The 10608-nt window shown below is 40.4% G+C and overlaps 1 protein-coding gene across 1 annotated transcript; it reads left to right on the forward strand.

The window, feature by feature from the left end:
- Nucleotides 1–961: 961 nt before the first annotated feature.
- Nucleotides 962–2919, forward strand: LOC104957950 (E3 ubiquitin/ISG15 ligase TRIM25-like). The gene has a single exon (XM_010785626.1). It carries the CDS (start codon nt 962–964, stop codon nt 2603–2605), a length of 1644 nt encoding a protein of 547 aa, XP_010783928.1. The 3' UTR covers nt 2606–2919.
- The last annotated feature ends 7689 nt before the right edge of the window (nt 2920–10608 follow it).

Below are 10608 nucleotides of genomic sequence, written 5' to 3' on the forward strand. Positions count from 1 at the left end.
AGACACTACATACTGATATACACCTGAACATCAGCAGGAGAGGACTCTTTAAAGTAGAGACACTACATACTGATATACACCTGAACATCAGCAGGAGAGGACTCTTTAAAGTAGAGACACTACATACTGATATACACCTGAACATAGCTTATTAAAGGGGCCTTATTATGCTTTTCTGGGTTTCTCTTCTCTTTTTGTTTACTTCAGTAACATAGTGGAATCACTATGTAAAACGTTTGCGCTCCAACACATTATACGTGATCTCTAAGCTGTTGGCCAATCACAACAGAGCCTTCCAGCTAACAAATCAGAGCAGACTGGGCTCTGGATTTTTTTCTTGGCTAGAACCTAAAAACATCAAGGTTGTCGTGTTTCCCCCCATTTCCCTCACAAAAAAGGCTCATAGTAATAAATGTCAGCCTCAATAATAAAGTGCCATTTCAGTCAGATTTGCATAGCTGCTGGTATCAAAAATGCAAAAGGTAAAGAGTGAAACAATGCCTACTTTTAATCTCTGATAATATTCTCCGGCTGCACTCCACGATACAGCCTTATTTGCCTGAGCTGAGCTGTATTTGCAAAAGGTGGGCTGGACTGTATTATAATTTTCCTTGAAATAAACCAAGTTCATTTTTTTGTGCTGCAGCAAATTTTCCCCGCGAGAAACGATTTTGAGCAATAAATAGACACTTCTAAATTGCCGTGTAACATTTTTGATATCATATTGTATGCCCTCTCTACTTGTTTTGTTCCTGTTGCCTTCGTTGCCTGAGCTGATCTGTATTTGCCTCGGGGAATTTGGCTTCTATTAACTTCCCCATGCAACCAGGGCGTCATTGTAAACAAGGACTGAACACGACACCACTACTCTTGGACTCTGGAATGTAGTACAACCTGTTCAACACTCCCTTTTTTCCCTCTCAGGAAATCTATTCAATATTCACATTTAGTATAGAGTGAAATGGCGCTGCAGCTAGACCAGGAAAAGCTCTGCTGCCCTGTTTGTCTGGATCTACTGAAGGATCCAGGGACTCTTCCCTGTGGACACAGCTTCTGCATGAGCTGTATTGAAAGCCACTGGGATGAAGAGGATCCGAAGACAATCTACAGCTGCCCTCAGTGCAAACAGACCTTCACACCGAGGCCTGTCCTGGGGATAAGTACCATGTTAGCTGATTTACTGGAAGCGCTGAAGAAGACGGTTCCAACTGATCACTTTTATACCGCTCCCGGAGATGTGGCCTGTGATTTCTGCACTGGAAGGAAGCTGAAAGCCCTGAAGTCCTGTCTGTTGTGTCGGGTTTCTTACTGTGAGCTCCACCTTCAGCCTCACTATGAATCTCCTGCCTTTAAAACGCACCAGCTGATTAAACCCTCCGAAAACCTGCAGGAGAAGTTTTGCTCCCGCCACGACGAGGTGATGAAGATTTTCTGCCGCACTGATCAGCAGACCATATGTATTTTGTGCTCCATGGATGACCATAAGGACCATGACACGGTCTCAGCTGCCGTAGAAAGGAAAGAGAAGAGGAGCGAAATTGGGATGAGTCTGCAGAAAATCAAGCTAAGGATCGATGACAGAGAGAAGGACGTGAAGGCGCTTCAGCAGGAGATGGTGGAAATCAATGCCTCTGCTGATGAGGCAGTGAAGAACAGCGAGATGATTTTGCAACAGCTTGTCAGTCTCATTGAGAAAAAAGGCTCTGCTGTAAAGGATGAAATCAGATCCCAGCAGAAAACTGAAGTCAGCCGGGTCAAAGAGCTTCAGGAGAAGATGGAGGAGGAGATCGCTCAACTGAGGAGGAAGGAAGCTGAGCTGGAGCATCTGTCACACACCGATGACCACATCCTCTTTCTACATAAATACCCTTTGCTGTCGAATCTCAGTGAATCTGACTCACCCAGATTAAAAATCCAATCCCTGAAACACTTTGAAGATGTGGAAGTAGCTGTCACAGAGGCCCGCGATAAACTACAAGACATTCTCAACGAGGAAGGGCTGAAGATCTCACTAAAAGTCAGCGAGGTAGATGTCTTACTGCCACAACCAGAGCCCAAGACCAGAGACGAATTCCTGAAATACTCCCGTCAAATCACACTGGATCCCAACACTGTGAACACGGGGCTGTCGTTATCTGAAGGGAACAGAAAAGCAACAGTTGTGAGAGAAAAGCAATCATATCCCAGTCACCGAGACAGATTTTCCGACTGTCTTCAGGTCCTGAGTAGAGAGAGTCTGACTGGACGTTGTTACTGGGAGGTGCAGAGAGGCAGTGGAGGCGTTTCAGTGGCCCTTTCATACAAGGATATCAGCAGAACAGGGAGTGAAAGTGGATTTGGAGACAATGACCAGTCGTGGGCATTAGGATGCTTCGATACAAGTTATAACTTCAGACATAACAACATCAGAACTGTGCTCTCAGGCCCTCAGTCCTCTACGATAGGAGTTTACCTGGATCACAAGGCAGGAGAACTGTCCTTCTACAGCGTCTCTGACACGATGACTCTCCTCCACAGAGTCCAGAAAACATTCACTCAGCCGCTACATGCTGGACTTTGGGTTTATTGGGTTGGAGATACTGCTGAGTTGTGTGAGCTTAAGTAGACAGGAGCTGAACCGCTTTCACACCAAGTACTTAGCCGGTACTTGTCCCCGGCACTTAGTCCCCCCGAACTCTTTAGTCAGAAATTGTTAGGGTGACCGACACGATCCATTTCCTCCCCAGGAAAGTACCCATACCTCTCTAGCAAGGACTATCTGGGGGTGAAAAGATTTGCGCGAACTAGGGATTAGTTCCAGATCTGTTTGGTGTGAAACAAAATCTCCCCTCCTATCGGCCTAGTTCGGGGGAAAGTCCTCCGGTGTGAAAGCGCCTATTAGCCGCTTTCACACCAAGTACGTTGCCATACTTAGTTTTCAGCACTTAGTTCCCAGCACTTAGTTCCCAGTACTTAGTTCCCAGCACTTAGTACCCCCATGGAACTAAGAGCCGATCGCGTTCACACCGGAATAAGTCCCTGAGGAAAGATTACGCAAATCTACGGATTTACTTCCGCTTAAATCGCCAGAACGCTGACCCCTCCTCATCTCCACCGCTCCCATGTTTTTTTTTGTGTTGCCATAATTTATTCTCTCTCCGTTGGTGCGTGGAGCTAATGCTAATAATGCTAATCCCAGCAAATACAATGGCGGCTTCACAAAACCTTTCCGAGTTTTACGGGGCGTGGTTTGCAATTCGCCCAGCCAATCAGAAATAGGAACTTTTTTTTTTTCTCCCCAAGAAAGTACCACCTCTCTAGCAGGGACTGAAAAGGGGGGGAAACTTCTCATGAACTAAGTTCTCTTTTTGGTGTGAACACAAAATCCCAGGAACTATCGGAACTAAACGGGAAAAGTATGGGGGGAAGTACTCCGGTGTGAAAGCGCCTATTGAAAGAGGTGGTGTTGTGTTATTTGTTATTAGTTTGCCTTCTCTTACACTGTGTTCTTGCTGTGGGCATGCAGTGCTTTTTAGACCACATGGTAATCTCACAAGGTGGTCTTGACTGTATTATATTCTTCCTTGAGATACACCCAGTTATTTGATGTTTTCTAGCACAAACTTGTACAAAATAAACTTGTACATCATTTTTTGAGCTCTAGCAAATCGATTTTGAGCAGCAAATGGACACTTTTAAATTGTTGTGTTCATCATATGTTATTCTCGTTATATGTAAAACATTTATTGAATTATTGAATGTGCAAATTGGTCAGAAAGTATAAGCATGAGATGCCGCACAAAAGCTGTCTTCGGAACGTGCTACGTGGATTTTACAGAAATGTCTTCAACTTAGAATGCATCGCATTTGTTGATGTGTTTATTTTCATGTTTTTGGCAGAGACAGTGCACTACAAATGTAAACTATAGCTTCTATTATAGGCTGTCTGCTTCTGTGTTTCGTCTATTGAGCCCATGTCCTATTTTTATATTAACGCATAGATGTTCATGAAAAAAACACAGCACGGCAGCAGCTTGTACAAACACATACGGTTACTATACATAAATCAAATAAAAAAAGATTAGGACTGGTGTAAAAATATGTAAAATGCTCTCTTGATAGTTAAACCATATTACTACACACTTTGAGAAATATTCCCATTATTCAAAGTTTGTTACACTATATTTCAACTTTATGGGATTTTTGTTATGCTCCTGACTCCAAGCTTGGTCTCATTTAAGCCGGTGTTTACTTACAGACAACTCGATGTTAGCAAGCTAAACCATATTGTTTTTGTTTAAAAAAGAGAAAAAAATAACGTGTAGAAACCGTTGTACCAAAATACGTGAACTAACCTTTTTCCTCGGCAGAAAGCACACACAAAGTCACCAACAGCAGCACTGTAGGTGCTTTAAAACAAGTCATTCTCCAACAGTCTCACACAGGAAGGTAGATGAAAACGAGGGGCCACAGAATTAGATGAAATGTCAGAGACAAGCTGAGTGTATCATCCGTTACTAAGTTGCGTGGTCTGCACAATGTGTGTGTGTGTCTGCACCATGTGTGTGTGTCTCTGTGGTGTGGGTGGAGGATACGCAGCAGTGTTCCATTCCCTCTGACCACTGGAAACTTAACACCTTACTTTGATCGTTGATAGGTTTCCTTTTCGTTGTTACGTTTTTGGTGTTGCATAATATACTTTGTACATTACCGTTAATACATTGTTATTTTTCACTGATACGTTTATTATAATTCAAGCAGTTATCATCTATCATAGGCCATCTAAACAATTGTCAGGTTCATATCAGTATGCTGTGTCTCTACTTTAAAGAGTCCTCTCCTGCTGATGTTCAGGTGTATATCAGTATGTAGTGTCTCTACTTTAAAGAGTCCTCTCCTGCTGATGTTCAGGTGTATATCAGTATGTAGTGTCTCTACTTTAAAGAGTCCTCTCCTGCTGATGTTCAGGTGTATATCAGTATCTAATGTGTAGTGCTTAGAGATTCCCCGCCCCTTAGCCTATCACGTAGAATGTGTTGGAGCGCTAGCCAATAAGAGTGTGAGTGAGAAACTCCTTCTGGAGGGAACACAGAGATTTTAGCCATTGAAGACCATTTACATGCACTAAAACCTATAAAACGTAATACAGGAGATGGAAAATCACCCCCCCGAAAAGCAGAATAGGGCCCCTTTAACAGTGTTTACTGTATGTTTGTAAGAGCAGCGTTACCTTTTCTTAAGTTGCTTTGAACTCTTCACCCAAAATGCAGCCTTATTTAATATATGTTGGAGCTTGTCTTTAAAATCAGGAGAAACTTCATTTTTTGTTTAGAGAACATGCACCGTATGATATAAATGTTAATAGTCTTTGGGGATTAGATCTTGGTCCTGATATCGTATGTATTTTACGGGGGAAGTGCAGCCGTGAGTATAAAGGACCCCCCAAGTGGAGTGAATTTATGTCTACCCAGTCTTCCTGCTTGAACCTTTCGCTGAGCTTCGTATACTGTGCATATGTGTGGAACATGCATTGTTATGCTCTGTACATTTGATCCCCTGTGTATTGCTGATCATTTTTGTAACTTCTTTTAAGTAATTGTAAAGGTATGGGCATCACGCTGCGTTATTTATTAGTAAGTAAGGAAGTGATAGGATGCTCTTCCTTTGTAAAAGGGAATTGTATTTACCCATGGTTTCACCCTGTGTGTGTACAGTACATGCAGCCAAAGTGACAGCCAACATCCCAGACTGAAGACATCAATGTGTTCACTGGGTGCAAACAGCTCCCCCTTGTGGAGAATCTGCAGCTAAATGTGAGAAAGTTATAAGTCAGTTTTAGGGCCTGGACTCTAGATGTTATTGTATACCACTGGTTTAGTCTTTTGATTCTCAAGTAAGTTGAGCATTAACACCTTATTTGGTTATCTGTGGATGGTGACACCATTGTTTGTGTGGCATTGCATCATTATTAGATGGAATAAATAAGGATGTATGAATTCACACCTACACACGCACCACAAGGCTAATAAAAACGGTGACAATTCACACGGCATGGCAGAGGTCCATTTAGCCGTTGGTCGGAGACTGTTACTGTAAGAAAAATAAGAAAAATGGAGACAGGAGAGTATGTCAACTCACCAGCTAATGAAAGGACGGATGGAGAGGAAACAAGAGAACCACGTCATCCAGGTCAGAATACTTTAAGTAATTTGAAGTTTTTTGTTTGATCTGATCATTTTATTGTTTCGTCTTTGGAGGCAGCTTTCAACTTTTGTCATGTGATTCATGCTAATTGAATATGTTGGTTTACAGGCTTCCTTTAATAAATGATATCATGTTGTATTGAATGTGTGTAATGAATCCTGCAAGTTAGCGTTTTTACATTTTAAATATAATTATATTTTAATAGTAAATCTTCTAAAAGGCTTGTTTACAGTTGAAAGTCCCTGGTTTCATGTTGGTGTGGACATTATTAACAACGTTATCTTCTAACTAGTCTAGATTAATGGAAATCTTCAAATTTAAAATTGTAACTTCTATTTACGGTAAAAGTAAACAAGTTCATCAGTGACATCAATGTCATAGAAAACTTGAACAAAAAAACACTTCCTCTAACACTTCCTCAACCCCAAAAACATCAAAATAGTGTAATTTATTCTGCCATTATTAGTCATCTCTCTTTTCATGGTTAAGTTGGTTATTGTACATAAACAGATATTATTATACATGTTAATTATATACGGTAAATAATAAACATTTAAGTGGAAAAAAAACAAAAGGGCTTGAAATTCCATAGTTAAAAAAATTGAACTAACTCTAAAAATGGCAGAAAAAATGCATAACTATAACTGGTAATAGAATTTCCTTATGTTGATATATATTTATATGTGTTGGTATAATTAAAGTGCTATGTTTGTTTTTAACCTGTAGGAGGGTCAAAAACCTACATTTTGGTGGCAGTCAGTTTCGGCCTGCTGTGCATCGTACAGTCTGCTCTCAATATTTCTTATTGGCTGCAAGATGGTGAGTATCAGCCCCCACTTTTCACATTAACCACACACACACACACACACACACACACACACACACACACACACACACACACACACACACACACACACACACACACACAGCTGAAACATTTTAAAGATTTCAGGGACTGGATCTTCTGTAGAGGTAATAAAAAAACGATTTTGAAGTTGTGAATAAAATGAACTTGGATATGCTTTAAAAGATTGTGTGTAATGAAACCACTGAGTCCAACCAACAGTCGATGTTATGTATTGTTTTAATTGTCTGTAATTTGATTTTGTCCCAAAACACTTAACTCTGATTCCCTTTCTAGCAGAGTGTTGTATCCAGTCACACAACATTTCAACAAACAATTTCACCAAGATGTGTGTCGGTGACATCGAAGCCCTGATTTTGGAGAGAAGCCAACTGGTTCAAGAGAGAAATCAACTGGATAGAGAGAACGAGCAACTGGTTCAGGATAAGAATCAACTGCTTCGAGCGAAAACCCACCTGATTAGAGAGAAAACCCACCTGATTCAAGAGAGAGACGGACTGGTTCAAGAGAGAGACAAACTGGTTCAAGAGAGAGACGGACTGGTTCAACAGAGGGACAGACTGGTTCAAGAGAGAGACGGACTGGTTCAACAGAGGGACAGACTGGTTCAAGAGAAAGACAAACTGGTTCAAGATTCTAAGCAACTGGTTCAAGACAAAAAGCTTCTGGGTCAAGAAAGAGACCAACTGGTTAGAGATAACAAGCAACTGGTTCAAGAGAAAGACAAACTGGTTCAAGAGAAAGACAAACTGGTTCAAGACAAAGACGGACTGGTTCAAGAGAAAGACGAACTGGTTCAAGAGAAAGACAAACTGGTTCAAGACAAAGACGGACTGGTTCAAGAGAAAAACAAACTGGTTCAACAGAAAGACCAACTGGTTCAACAGAAAGACAAACTGGTTCAAGACAAAGACGGACTGGTTCAAGAGAAAAACAAACTGGTTCAAGAGAGAGACGGACTGACTCAAGAGAAAGATGGACTGGTTCAAGAGAAAGACCAACTAGTTCAAGAGAAAGATCAGATGGTTCAGATGGTTAGCGAACAACAAAATCAGATAAATAATCTTCAGTCAGGTGAGTGAGTTTCTTCTTTTTGAAACTATGTATTATTTATAAAGTTTATGGTTGGGAATGTCATCTCGGAATGATGGAACATGTTGTCAGACGGTGTTTTTCTCTGAATCTGGTTTCCTGTAGCACCGCCAGCTGGTTTAAGTTTTCACTTATCGTGGCAAATGTATCTTAACATCTTCCTAATTGATTGTCACAACATTTTAATTGGAAATGTTTCCAGAGGAAGACTTTGAATGACTTTTGGGATCATCTGACTTTCACCTAGTGCCATCATCAAATCCTGTCCTTCTTCCCTGTGGTCTCCTACTTGGTTTTAACTACATTCTGAACTGTCCCTCCCAAACTGCTCTGCCTCGTCTTGTAATCGGTCTTCTTATGCCTTGTTTTCTGCCCCATATTGTCCTTCTTTGACTTGTCTCGCCCGTCACACCTTGTTTCAAGTTTCAAGGCTTTTATTGTCATGTGTGCATAGCTACGGTGTAGTAACGATGTGTCCTGTCTTGTTGTGTTTGTTCCTGAGCAGAACAGAACATCCCATATTGTCCCAGTGGATGGCGGAGACACAAGTCCACCTGTTACCAGCTTTCTTCTAGTGAGAATACGTGGCAGCACGCAAAAGAAGACTGCGAGTGCAAAGGATCTCATTTGGTGATTTTGAATGATGAAGCAGAAGAGGTATTTGTTATATTTCTTATATAAATCCTGATATTCTGATATTATCCTGCAGCCAATTCCTTTATGGTTAGTCTCACCAATCAAAGTTGATCAAGTATTTTGAATTCCCTTCCTTCCGAACAGAAAGTTGTCCGTGGATTTGGAGGTGATGCCAAACTGTGGATGGGCCTGAGAGGTAACAGAAATGGGCAAACCAACGACTGGAAGCTGAAATTGGTGGATTCAATCCCCCTGTGTTATGAGTAAGGCTTTTTACATCTTTAGGAATTTAAATGATGATCCTGTTTTTAAAGTTAAGATCTGTTTTGGCAGACTGACATTAACATAATACCTGGTTAACTGGGATAACACATTGACATTTAGTTACTTACTTTTATTCAAACAAAATCCACCCATAACTGCCATGTACTTTTCCACCCTAAACAAATCCACTAAAACTGAATTTTGTCTTTTTCTGTAGAAACTGGAATAATCAGACATGGGATGATGAGAGGAATTGTTTTTGTGCATATGTTGACTTTGGCTCGTTGTGTTTGAAGAACTGGTTCAGGGGCGCCTGTCAAGAACATCACTATTGGATGTGTGAGATGCACCCTGGCTCTGTGGCGTGAATAAGACTCAACCCAACGAAAACATCTGCAATCAGTCTGTCTCTCAATTACAAACATAGACAAGTATATTTAACATACATATTATTTATCTTTTATTCATTGTAATTGATTGTTTTCTACACTTACTGTATATTATAGACGCCATTTTATGACCACTGTATGCTTTTTATCATTTTAAAATAAACGAAATATCCCTAAATACCTTTAGGTGGATGTTTTATTATAGGGGGAAATGAAAACACTGACATTAAGGCCAAAACTAGAAGGCCTAATGGGTTATTTTAAAGGAAAAGGTCAGATAATAACGCTGTTCGATCTCAAAGACATTACAGGGGGAGTCTCTTTGTCGTCAACAAATTAAGATACAAGGTCAATGGAAAAGGAAGAATTCCACAAATGAAGCAGCAGTAAAGAGGAACAGAAAAGCACGATTTAAAATGATTAGAGCTTAGAACAAATGCAGAGCTTATCATGTGTCCTGTGTGTGAAATGAATGTTTAGGGAAATGAAAGCGCTTGTCAGGGAGAAAAATTGTCCAGGGCGTTTCAAATTAAGCAAGAGAACTTACAAGAAACGGGAGGGTGCTTTTAAAAAATGGCACTTCTTTGTTTATCGGTCCTCTGTCGCTCCACTGTTGTCAGCTTTAATGGAGGATGTAGGAACAGTTAAAAAGGTGCAAGAATCCTAGATTTAAGCGAGTATTGCATTAACTGATTGTCCTGTTCAATCTTAATCCTCGGCAAGAGTTGCTTCATCCAATTTTGGAGATTTTGCATTCTTGCTCGCAGCTTTATTCTTAAGAACACATCAAGTAGAATATCAAAACGGGAAAATGGGATTTCTTTTAAATGTGTTGAATAAATCTTTTGTTTACAAAATGTTATTTATATGACTGTTTCACTGATGTAAGCTCCTGCCTAACTCAAATAATAAATCATTGAAGTGCAGTTAAAGTGAAGGGTGCTTTGTATTTATTATAATCTGCCATAGGGCTGCCACTAAACATTTGTTTGATTCTCATTGATCCTTTTCTCATTTGATTCACTTGTTCAATCAAGTTTCAGAAGATGTCGAATAAAATGTGCTTCAGAGTTTCCCAAAGCCCAAGATAACATCCACAAAAATGTTCAGTTTTGTCCATATATAAATGCAAATGTTTGCTCTTTAGCACTCAAGATATACAGCTGTGCCTGATTTGGG

This window comes from Notothenia coriiceps, unplaced genomic scaffold (assembly GCF_000735185.1).
Source record: "Notothenia coriiceps isolate Sejong01 unplaced genomic scaffold, NC01 NC01_scaffold00028119, whole genome shotgun sequence".
Taxonomy (NCBI): Eukaryota; Metazoa; Chordata; class Actinopteri; order Perciformes; family Nototheniidae; genus Notothenia; species Notothenia coriiceps.